We start from the raw sequence: 12,854 nt of genomic DNA, 5'->3' as shown, positions 1-12,854 counted from the left end.
CTAAAAGCAAACAATTATAGCATTTTTTTTTCATTCGACAACATTTTCACTCATCAAAAGAAATGCAATATACTAGTTTTTGACGGTACAAGCAAATTTATTTTTTCCCAAATTTACTCCTACCTTCACCACTAATGATAAATTTTCACCGCCCAAATTTGCCATTGTGGACGCATTCCCAAACCCTAAACATATCTATATATATTGAATGCACATTTGCCTTTTCACTTCACATTTCATACAAAATATCTAAGAAGCATATAGTGAATTAGTGTGTGCCATTTGAGTGTGAAGATATACATTCACAAATAAAATTTGAAATAAATCATAAAGATGGAGATTGGAGGAAACTCAAATACCCAATATAAGGATACCACAAGAGCATCTGCATCCGCATCAGGTAAAAGTTGCACAAAACAAATTTGCTATCATTTTTATTTTTGAATTAGATAAAATCTCTATGAACAATTTTAATTTGATTTTCTGTTGTACTTGAAATCTAACATTCATGCTCTTAATTTAACTTTTTGGATATGTTGTTTTATTATTATTTTATATAAGTATTATTTAAGTTTACAGATCTTTTAGATACCTCATAGAGAGATTGTTGTTTGAATTAAGTAAAAATTATATTTTTGTCGGCTTTCGTATATGATTCTATTTTGATTACTTTTATATTTGTCAAGTAACATTCTTTTATTAACTCATGTTTTGACGGCACACGACACGCGTTAATTTACTTTATTTGATTCTGAGTTTATATACTTGACTTACTATTTTTCCTTTTATTTTTACCTTTTTTCACGATATATCTTAAGTAGAAACGTCACAAAAAATAATCGTGTTTTTTTTTTCCCGTAAATCTTAAATCAAGCTGGCGTTCATGATGTAGACAAAAGGGTTGGGATTGAAAAAAAGGGCACAAGTCAATCATAAAAAAAATCTTTTAAGTAAAATTGGATACTATGTTGCATCTTATGGATTTTATTTATACATGTCACGTATATACATATCCATGAGGTGTATTGATAAAAAAAATGTGAGATGATATATACTTGAAGTGTAATAGAAGAATAATAGTTTGAGAGATTAATTGTATAAATAAGTGCAAAAAAGGAGAGAAAAATAAGCATGGTTGTCATTATTCTTTTGTTGTTGAAACGAATTAAATGCAATAAATTAGGGGTTATATTTGCTTTTTCCATAGTTGGCATACCACTACTTGGTTTTTTTATACATATATGAAGAAAATAAAAATTGGTCCGAAAATGTAACCAAACATTTCGTCAATTTTAAACATTATGTTGCCTTTACTTCATATGCTTTTAAATTAAAATATACAATTCATTCATTTCAGGCACAATCAACCCTGAGTCAGTAGCCCCCAACCTCCCAACATCAAATGTCGGCGATCAGAATCAGGCGCCACCGCAAGACTTCAGGCGGGAGACGGATCTATATATGCCGATGACTAACATCGCCCGAGTCCTACGTAGGGCGCTCCCGCCCCATGCAAAAATTTCCGAGGATGCGAAGGTGATTATTCAAGAGTGTGTCTCAGAGTTCATCTCCATTGTAACTAATGAGGCCAATGAGAAGGCCCACCGCGAGTACAAAAAAACCATCCACCCAGAAGATGTAATCGCCGCCATGTCCTCACTTGGGTTCGATGACTACGTGGAGCCCCTTACAGTTTATCTGAATAAATATCGGGCTGAGGATCCGGAGCGCGGGGCCTCGATGCAGATTCAATTGCCGATGGTCGTGCGCAGCGGCGCCCAGCAACCGCCAGCTGCTCCAGTAGCTCCACTAGTTCCACCACCACCTCCGGCGCCGCTAGTGGTAATGGGTGATGGGCCGGTGATAGTTGATGACGATGAAGTAGTGGGGCCCGATGAGTATATTAGGTTCGATGAAGCTATTAGGAAGTACTTTTTGAATGATTAGGTGGTGGTGGCGGAGAAGGCTCTCCCCTAGCAGTGGTGGCGATTGAACCGTTCAGACTTGTTCAACGAGGTTTTTGTTTCTAATTAAATACTTATGTTCTTGTTTCCAGTGGATGTTGCGTAATGCATTTGGATCATTTTAAATTTACAATTTATTTGGATTAAACCTACAATTGTTAGAAATAATCAACATTTTTATGTTTAACTACGACGATCAGATTTTAACTTTGATATTATTATTTATAAAATCTATTTTGTATATATTGGATGTGCGTCAATGAACAGAATACTGGGTTCTAGCTCTGTACCTAAAAAGAATATTCAAAACTAATTATTAAGTAATTTTTATGCACATGACCAAATCAATTCGCTTAAGGTTCGAGAAATATGGCATTCTTAGACCCTAGAGAACCCATAGTCTTGTATTCATACACTCATTAATAATATTGAAATGCTATTCGTAGTGCAACTTTTACCACATTACAGTGCACTTTTAGTTCATTTGTATATTGTTTCAAAAAAATTCAAAGTTAACTCAAACTCTCTCCAACACTCTTCGAATTCCCGCGAATTAAACGAGCAATCCGACAGCGATTTGAGGTAAAAATCAAACTCCATTTCATCAATCCAATGTTTCATAGTAGTCTATTAAAATAATTTATCAATTATCAGCGCGTTTTCATCGATTTAGATGGCACTGAAAAATCACAGATAATTAGGACTAGAAGGAAAAATAATATTCAAGATGGCCGTCAAGATATGTTTAAAGAACTGCATAAAAGTTTTCCTAACATTTTCATTTGAAACGTAATGTATTTATGAACCAATGTGTATTATAATGGATTTATTCCCGTTTATTGTTAACGCATGAAAAATGAATACAAATTATTAACTCTCTAGTTGTGTTTTGGATATTTATTTTATATTTGAAAATAAGGCATATATAGTTAGTATATAAATCTTATAGGTACTTCATGCATGAATTTTTTTTTGCGCCGTGACTTATATAGAAAAAAATTATATTTTCACCTTGGTTTATAATTCTATATATTCAAACAATTAGCCAAAAATGCGTCATGACTCCTAACCAACAACTAGTTGAAAATCAACATACACATTTGGTTATTCAATTTTAAAAATAAATGCCGAAATCATAAATGATTAGATATATAAATATATTATAAAAATGTTGAATTTTTGGTTGAAAACTGTATTAGCTCTACTATATAACTGAGGAATCAAGCTAGAATGTGAGTTTCGTTCTACATTCTTAGATGAATTATACGTTTTGGGTTGTCTCAACCAGGGTCAATTGTGTTGCTATGTATAAATTTTATTAACATAATATTTTTCAAATTTCAGACATATTTTGTTGTTGTTCATAATGCTTGTTTTATACGACAATCCAATATTTGTAAAAATTAACCAAATATTACATCTTCTTGAACGAATAACATAAATCCAGTCATATTCACAAATGCATTTATGGTATGTTATTATAATTCACCTACTCCTAAAAGCAAACAATTATAGCATTTTTTTTCATTCGACAACATTTTCACTCATCAAAAGAAATGCAATATACTAGTTTTTGACGGTACAAGCAAATTTATTTTTTCCCAAATTTACTCCTACCTTCACCACTAATGATAAATTTTCACCGCCCAAATTTGCCATTGTGGACGCATTCCCAAACCCTAAACATATCTATATATATTGAATGCACATTTGCCTTTTCACTTCACATTTCATACAAAATATCTAAGAAGCATATAGTGAATTAGTGTGTGCCATTTGAGTGTGAAGATATACATTCACAAATAAAATTTGAAATAAATCATAAAGATGGAGATTGGAGGAAACTCAAATACCCAATATAAGGATACCACAAGAGCATCTGCATCCGCATCAGGTAAAAGTTGCACAAAACAAATTTGCTATCATTTTTATTTTTGAATTAGATAAAATCTCTATGAACAATTTTAATTTGATTTTCTGTTGTACTTGAAATCTAACATTCATGCTCTTAATTTAACTTTTTGGATATGTTGTTTTATTATTATTTTATATAAGTATTATTTAAGTTTACAGATCTTTTAGATACCTCATAGAGAGATTGTTGTTTGAATTAAGTAAAAATTATATTTTTGTCGGCTTTCGTATATGATTCTATTTTGATTACTTTTATATTTGTCAAGTAACATTCTTTTATTAACTCATGTTTTGACGGCACACGACACGCGTTAATTTACTTTATTTGATTCTGAGTTTATATACTTGACTTACTATTTTTCCTTTTATTTTTACCTTTTTTCACGATATATCTTAAGTAGAAACGTCACAAAAAATAATCGTGTTTTTTTTTTCCCGTAAATCTTAAATCAAGCTGGCGTTCATGATGTAGACAAAAGGGTTGGGATTGAAAAAAAGGGCACAAGTCAATCATAAAAAAAATCTTTTAAGTAAAATTGGATACTATGTTGCATCTTATGGATTTTATTTATACATGTCACGTATATACATATCCATGAGGTGTATTGATAAAAAAAATGTGAGATGATATATACTTGAAGTGTAATAGAAGAATAAAAGTTTGAGAGATTAATTGTATAAATAAGTGCAAAAAAGGAGAGAAAAATAAGCATGGTTGTCATTATTCTTTTGTTGTTGAAACGAATTAAATGCAATAAATTAGGGGTTATATTTGCTTTTTCCATAGTTGGCATACCACTACTTGGTTTTTTTATACATATATGAAGAAAATAAAAATTGGTCCGAAAATGTAACCAAACATTTCGTCAATTTTAAACATTATGTTGCCTTTACTTCATATGCTTTTAAATTAAAATATACAATTCATTCATTTCAGGCACAATCAACCCTGAGTCAGTAGCCCCCAACCTCCCAACATCAAATGTCGGCGATCAGAATCAGGCGCCACCGCAAGACTTCAGGCGGGAGACGGATCTATATATGCCGATGACTAACATCGCCCGAGTCCTACGTAGGGCGCTCCCGCCCCATGCAAAAATTTCCGAGGATGCGAAGGTGATTATTCAAGAGTGTGTCTCAGAGTTCATCTCCATTGTAACTAATGAGGCCAATGAGAAGGCCCACCGCGAGTGCAAAAAAACCATCCACCCAGAAGATGTAATCGCCGCCATGTCCTCACTTGGGTTCGATGACTACGTGTAGCCCCTTACAGTTTATCTGAATAAATATCGGGCTGAGGATCCGGAGCGCGGGGCCTCGATGCAGATTCAATTGCCGATGGTCGTGCGCAGCGGCGCCCAGCAACCGCCAGCTGCTCCAGTAGCTCCACTAGTTCCACCACCACCTCCGGCGCCGCTAGTGGTAATGGGTGATGGGCCGATGATAGTTGATGACGATGAAGTAGTGGGGCCCGATGAGTATATTAGGTTCGATGAAGCTATTAGGAAGTACTTTTTGAATGATTAGGTGGTGGTGGCGGAGAAGGCTCTCCCCTAGCAGTGGTGGCGATTGAACCGTTCAGACTTGTTCAACGAGGTTTTTGTTTCTAATTAAATACTTATGTTCTTGTTTCCAGTGGATGTTGCGTAATGCATTTGGATCATTTTAAATTTACAATTTATTTTGATTAAACCTACAATTGTTAGAAATAATCAACATTTTTATGTTTAACTACGACGATCAGATTTTAACTTTGATATTATTATTTATAAAATCTATTTTGTATATATTGGATGTGCGTCAATGAATAGAATACTGGGTTCTAGCTCTGTACCTAAAAAGAATATTCAAAACTAATTATTAAGTAATTTTTATGCACATGACCAAATCAATTCGCTTAAGGTTCGAGAAATATGGCATTCTTAGACCCTAGAGAACCCATAGTCTTGTATTCATACACTCATTAATAATATTGAAATGCTATTCGTAGTGCAACTTTTACCACATTACAGTGCACTTTTAGTTCATTTGTATATTGTTTCAAAAAAATTCAAAGTTAACTCAAACTCTCTCCAACACTCTTCGAATTCCCGCGAATTAAACGAGCAATCCGACAGCGATTTGAGGTAAAAATCAAACTCCATTTCATCAATCCAATGTTTCATAGTAGTCTATTAAAATAATTTATCAATTATCAGCGCGTTTTCATCGATTTAGATGGCACTGAAAAATCACAGATAATTAGGACTAGAAGGAAAAATAATATTCAAGATGGCCGTCAAGATATGTTTAAAGAACTGCATAAAAGTTTTCCTAACATTTTCATTTGAAACGTAATGTATTTATGAACCAATGTGTATTATAATGGATTTATTCCCGTTTATTGTTAACGCATGAAAAATGAATACAAATTATTAACTCTCTAGTTGTGTTTTGGATATTTATTTTATATTTGAAAATAAGGCATATATAGTTAGTATATAAATCTTATAGGTACTTCATGCATGAATTTTTTTTTGCGCCGTGACTTATATAGAAAAAAATTATATTTTCACCTTGGTTTATAATTCTATATATTCAAACAATTAGCCAAAAATGCGTCATGACTCCTAACCAACAACTAGTTGAAAATCAACATACACATTTGGTTATTCAATTTTAAACATAATTGCCGAAATCATTAATGATTAGATATATAAATATATTATAAAAATGTTGAATTTTTGGTTGAAAACTGTATTAGCTCTACTATATAATTGAGGAATCAAGCTAGGATGTGAGCTTCGTCCTACATTCATAGATGAATAATAAGTTTTGGGTTGTCTCAACCAGGGTCAATTGTGTTGCTATGTATAAATTTTATTACCATAATATTTTGCAAATTTCGGACATATTTTTTTGTTGTTCATAATGCTTCTTATATACGAGAATCCAATGTTTGTAAAAATTAACCAAATATTACATCTTCTTGAACGAATAACATAAATCCAGTCATATTCACAAATGCATTTATGGTATGTTATTATAATTCACTTACTCCTAAAAGCAAACAATTATAGCATTTTTTTTTCATTCGACAACATTTTCACTCATCAAAAGAAATGCAATATACTAGTTTTTGACGGTACAAGCAAATTTATTTTTTCCCAAATTTACTCCTACCTTCACCACTAATGATAAATTTTCACCGCCCAAATTTGCCATTGTGGACGCATTCCCAAACCCTAAACATATCTATATATATTGAATGCACATTTGCCTTTTCACTTCACATTTCATACAAAATATCTAAGAAGCATATAGTGAATTAGTGTGTGCCATTTGAGTGTGAAGATATACATTCACAAATAAAATTTGAAATAAATCATAAAGATGGAGATTGGAGGAAACTCAAATACCCAATATAAGGATACCACAAGAGCATCTGCATCCGCATCAGGTAAAAGTTGCACAAAACAAATTTGCTATCATTTTTATTTTTGAATTAGATAAAATCTCTATGAACAATTTTAATTTGATTTTCTGTTGTACTTGAAATCTAACATTCATGCTCTTAATTTAACTTTTTGGATATGTTGTTTTATTATTATTTTATATAAGTATTATTTAAGTTTACAGATCTTTTAGATACCTCATAGAGAGATTGTTGTTTGAATTAAGTAAAAATTATATTTTTGTCGGCTTTCGTATATGATTCTATTTTGATTACTTTTATATTTGTCAAGTAACATTCTTTTATTAACTCATGTTTTGACGGCACACGACACGCGTTAATTTACTTTATTTGATTCTGAGTTTATATACTTGACTTACTATTTTTCCTTTTATTTTTACCTTTTTTCACGATATATCTTAAGTAGAAACGTCACAAAAAATAATCGTGTTTTTTTTTTCCCGTAAATCTTAAATCAAGCTGGCGTTCATGATGTAGACAAAAGGGTTGGGATTGAAAAAAAGGGCACAAGTCAATCATAAAAAAAATCTTTTAAGTAAAATTGGATACTATGTTGCATCTTATTGATTTTATTTATACATGTCACGTATATACATATCCATGAGGTGTATTGATAAAAAAAATGTGAGATGATATATACTTGAAGTGTAATAGAAGAATAAAAGTTTGAGAGATTAATTGTATAAATAAGTGCAGAAAAGGAGAGAAAAATAAGCATGGTTGTCATTATTCTTTTGTTGTTGAAACGAATTAAATGCAATAAATTAGGGGTTATATTTGCTTTTTCCATAGTTGGCATACCACTACTTGGTTTTTTTATACATATATGAAGAAAATAAAAATTGGTCCGAAAATGTAACCAAACATTTCGTCAATTTTAAACATTATGTTGCCTTTACTTCATATGCTTTTAAATTAAAATATACAATTCATTCATTTCAGGCACAATCAACCCTGAGTCAGTAGCCCCCAACCTCCCAACATCAAATGTCGGCGATCAGAATCAGGCGCCACCGCAAGACTTCAGGCGGGAGACGGATCTATATATGCCGATGACTAACATCGCCCGAGTCCTACGTAGGGCGCTCCCGCCCCATGCAAAAGTTTCCGAGGATGCGAAGGTGATTATTCAAGAGTGTGTCTCAGAGTTCATCTCCATTGTAACTAATGAGGCCAATGAGAAGGCCCACCGCGAGTACAAAAAAACCATCCACCCAGAAGATGTAATCGCCGCCATGTCCTCACTTGGGTTCGATGACTACGTGGAGCCCCTTACAGTTTATCTGAATAAATATCGGGCTGAGGATCCGGAGCGCGGGGCCTCGATGCAGATTCAATTGCCGATGGCCGTGCGCAGCGGCGCCCAGCAACCGCCAGCTGCTCCAGTAGCTCCACCAGTTCCACCACCACCTCCGGCCCCGCTAGTGGTAATGGGTGATGGGCCGGTGATAGTTGATGACGATGAAGTAGTGGGGCCCGATGAGTATATTAGGTTCGATGAAGCTATTAGGAAGTACTTTTTGAATGATTAGGTGGTGGTGGCGGAGAAGGCTCTCCCCTAGCAGTGGTGGCGATTGAACCGTTCAGACTTGTTCAACGAGGTTTTTGTTTCTAATTAAATACTTATGTTCTTGTTTCCAGTGGATGTTGCGTAATGCATTTGGATCATTTTAAATTTACAATTTATTTGGATTAAACCTACAATTGTTAGAAATAATCAACATTTTTATGTTTAACTACGACGATCAGATTTTAACTTTGATATTATTATTTATAAAATCTATTTTGTATATATTGGATGTGCGTCAATGAACAGAATACTGGGTTCTAGCTCTGTACCTAAAAAGAATATTCAAAACTAATTATTAAGTAATTTTTATGCACATGACCAAATCAATTCGCTTAAGGTTCGAGAAATATGGCATTCTTAGACCCTAGAGAACCCATAGTCTTGTATTCATACACTCATTAATAATATTGAAATGCTATTCGTAGTGCAACTTTTACCACATTACAGTGCACTTTTAGTTCATTTGTATATTGTTTCAAAAAAATTCAAAGTTAACTCAAACTCTCTCCAACACTCTTCGAATTCCCGCGAATTAAACGAGCAATCCGACAGCGATTTGAGGTAAAAATCAAACTCCATTTCATCAATCCAATGTTTCATAGTAGTCTATTAAAATAATTTATCAATTATCAGCGCGTTTTCATCGATTTAGATGGCACTGAAAAATCACAGATAATTAGGACTAGAAGGAAAAATAATATTCAAGATGGCCGTCAAGATATGTTTAAAGAACTGCATAAAAGTTTTCCTAACATTTTCATTTGAAACGTAATGTATTTATGAACCAATGTGTATTATAATGGATTTATTCCCGTTTATTGTTAACGCATGAAAAATGAATACAAATTATTAACTCTCTAGTTGTGTTTTGGATATTTATTTTATATTTGAAAATAAGGCATATATAGTTAGTATATAAATCTTATAGGTACTTCATGCATGAATTTTTTTTTGCGCCGTGACTTATATAGAAAAAAATTATATTTTCACCTTGGTTTATAATTCTATATATTCAAACAATTAGCCAAAAATGCGTCATGACTCCTAACCAACAACTAGTTGAAAATCAACATACACATTTGGTTATTCAATTTTAAAAATAAATGCCGAAATCATAAATGATTAGATATATAAATATATTATAAAAATGTTGAATTTTTGGTTGAAAACTGTATTAGCTCTACTATATAACTGAGGAATCAAGCTAGAATGTGAGTTTCGTTCTACATTCTTAGATGAATTATACGTTTTGGGTTGTCTCAACTAGGGTCAATTGTGTTGCTATGTATAAATTTTATTAACATAATATTTTTCAAATTTCAGACATATTTTGTTGTTGTTCATAATGCTTGTTTTATACGACAATCCAATATTTGTAAAAATTAACCAAATATTACATCTTCTTGAACGAATAACATAAATCCAGTCATATTCACAAATGCATTTATGGTATGTTATTATAATTCACTTACTCCTAAAAGCAAACAATTATAGCATTTTTTTTCATTCGACAACATTTTCACTCATCAAAAGAAATGCAATATACTAGTTTTTGACGGTACAAGCAAATTTATTTTTTCCCAAATTTACTCCTACCTTCACCACTAATGATAAATTTTCACCGCCCAAATTTGCCATTGTGGACGCATTCCCAAACCCTAAACATATCTATATATATTGAATGCACATTTGCCTTTTCACTTCACATTTCATACAAAATATCTAAGAAGCATATAGTGAATTAGTGTGTGCCATTTGAGTGTGAAGATATACATTCACAAATAAAATTTGAAATAAATCATAAAGATGGAGATTGGAGGAAACTCAAATACCCAACATAAGGATACCACAAGAGCATCTCCATCCGCATCAGGTAAAAGTTGCACAAAAAAAAATTGCTATCATTTTTATTTTTGAATTCGATAAAATCTCTATGAACAATTTTAATTTGATTTTCAGTTGTACTTGAAATCTAACATTCATGCTCTTAATTTAACTTTTTGGATATGTTGTTTTATTATTATTTTATATAAGTATGATTTAAGTTTACAGATCTTTTAGATACCTCATATAGAGATTGTTGTTTGAATTAAGTAAAAATTATATTTTTGTCGGCTTTCGTATATGATTCTATTTTGATTACTTTTATATTTGTCAAGTAACATTCTTTGATTAACTCATGTTTTGACGGCACACGACACGCGTTAATTTACTTTATTTGATTCTGAGTTTATATACTTGACTTACTATTTTTCCTTTTATTTTTACCTTTTTGCACGATATATCTTAAGTAGAAAAGTCACAAAAAATAATCGTGTTTTTTGTTTCCGTAAATCTTAAATCAAGATGGCGTTCATGATGTAGACAAAAGGGTTGGGATTGAAAAAAAGGGCACAAGTCAATCATAAAAAAAATCTTTTAAGTAAAATTGGATACTATGTTGCTTCTTATGGATTTTATTTATACATGTCACGTATATACATATCCATGAGGTGTATTGATAAAAAAAATGTGAGATGATATATACTTGAAGTGTAATAGAAGAATAAAAGTTTGAGAGATTAATTGTATAAATAAGTGCAAAAAAGGAGAGAAAAATAAGCATGGTTGTCATTATTCTTTTGTTGTTGAAACGAATTAAACGCAATAAATTAGGGGTTATATTTGCTTTTTCCATAGTTGGCATACCACTACTTGGTTTTTTTATACATATATGAAGAAAATAAAAATTGGTCCGAAAATGTAACCAAACATTTCGTCAATTTTAAACATTATGTTGCCTTTACTTCATATGCTTTTAAATTAAAATATACAATTCATTCATTTCAGGCACAATCAACCCTGAGTCAGTAGCCCCCAACCTCCCAACATCAAATGTCGGCGATCAGAATCAGGCGCCACCGCAAGACTTCAGGTGGGAGACGGATCTATATATGCCGATGACTAACATCGCCCGAGTCCTACGTAGGGCGCTCCCGCCCCATGCAAAAGTTTCCGAGGATGCGAAGGTGATTATTCAAGAGTGTGTCTCAGAGTTCATCTCCATTGTAACTAATGAGGCCAATGAGAAGGCCCACCGCGAGTACAAAAAAACCATCCACCCAGAAGATGTAATCGCCGCCATGTCCTCACTTGGGTTCGATGACTACGTGGAGCCCCTTACAGTTTATCTGAATAAATATCGGGCTGAGGATCCGGAGCGCGGGGCCTCGATGCAGATTCAATTGCCGATGGCCGTGCGCAGCGGCGCCCAGCAACCGCCAGTTGCTCCAGTAGCTCCACCAGTTCCACCACCACCTCCGGCGCCGCTAGTGGTAATGGGTGATGGGCCGGTGATAGTTGATGACGATGAAGTAGTGGGGCCCGATGAGTATATTAGGTTCGATGAAGCTATTAGGAAGTACTTTTTGAATGATTAGGTGGTGGTGGCGGAGAAGGCTCTCCCCTAGCAGTGGTGGCGATTGAACCGTTCAGACTTGTTCAACGAGGTTTTTGTTTCTAATTAAATACTTATGTTCTTGTTTCCAGTGGATGTTGCGTAATGCATTTGGATCATTTTAAATTTACAATTTATTTTGATTAAACCTACAATTGTTAGAAATAATCAACATTTTTATGTTTAACTACGACGATCAGATTTTAACTTTGATATTATTATTTATAAAATCTATTTTGTATATATTGGATGTGCGTCAATGAACAGAATACTGGGTTGTTCCAGCTCTGTACCTAAAAAGAATATTCAAAACTAATTATTAAGTAATTTTTATGCACATGACCAAATCAATTCGCTTAAGGTTCGAGAAATATGGCATTCTTAGACCCTAGAGAACCCATAGTCTTGTATTCATACACTCATTAATAATATTGAAATGCTATTCATAGTGCAACTTTTACCACATTACAGTGCACTTTTAGTTCATTTGTATATTGTTTCAAAAAAATTCAAAGT

General features: G+C 32.9%; 3 protein-coding genes and 1 pseudogene across 3 annotated transcripts; all 4 read left to right on the top strand.

Annotated features, from left to right (window-relative positions):
- Positions 1–333: 333 nt before the first annotated feature.
- LOC105977419 (nuclear transcription factor Y subunit B-9) lies at positions 334–1,947 on the top strand. The gene is made up of 2 exons (XM_088814937.1): positions 334–400; positions 1,358–1,947. The coding sequence occupies exons 1-2, from the start codon at positions 334–336 to the stop codon at positions 1,945–1,947; spliced, it is 657 nt and encodes a 218-aa protein (XP_088671063.1).
- Positions 1,948–3,791: 1,844 nt separating this feature from the next.
- Positions 3,792–5,141, top strand: LOC148772216 (nuclear transcription factor Y subunit B-9 pseudogene; annotated as a pseudogene).
- A 2,109-nt stretch (positions 5,142–7,250) lies between these two features.
- On the top strand, positions 7,251–8,864 carry LOC105977409 (nuclear transcription factor Y subunit B-8). Its single transcript, XM_088814936.1, has 2 exons — positions 7,251–7,317; positions 8,275–8,864. Exons 1-2 carry the CDS (start codon positions 7,251–7,253, stop codon positions 8,862–8,864), a joined length of 657 nt encoding a protein of 218 aa, XP_088671062.1.
- Positions 8,865–10,708: 1,844 nt separating this feature from the next.
- On the top strand, positions 10,709–12,321 carry LOC148772215 (nuclear transcription factor Y subunit B-8-like). The gene is made up of 2 exons (XM_088814935.1): positions 10,709–10,775; positions 11,732–12,321. The coding sequence occupies exons 1-2, from the start codon at positions 10,709–10,711 to the stop codon at positions 12,319–12,321; spliced, it is 657 nt and encodes a 218-aa protein (XP_088671061.1).
- Positions 12,322–12,854: the final 533 nt, after the last annotated feature.

The sequence above is a fragment of the Erythranthe guttata genome, chromosome 2 (genome assembly GCF_056151865.1).
Source record: "Erythranthe guttata isolate IM_541 chromosome 2, IM_541, whole genome shotgun sequence".
Classification (NCBI taxonomy): Eukaryota; Viridiplantae; Streptophyta; class Magnoliopsida; order Lamiales; family Phrymaceae; genus Erythranthe; species Erythranthe guttata.
The sequence above is the reverse complement of the archived record's forward strand: the minus strand, read 5'-3'. Positions and strand labels throughout refer to the sequence as shown.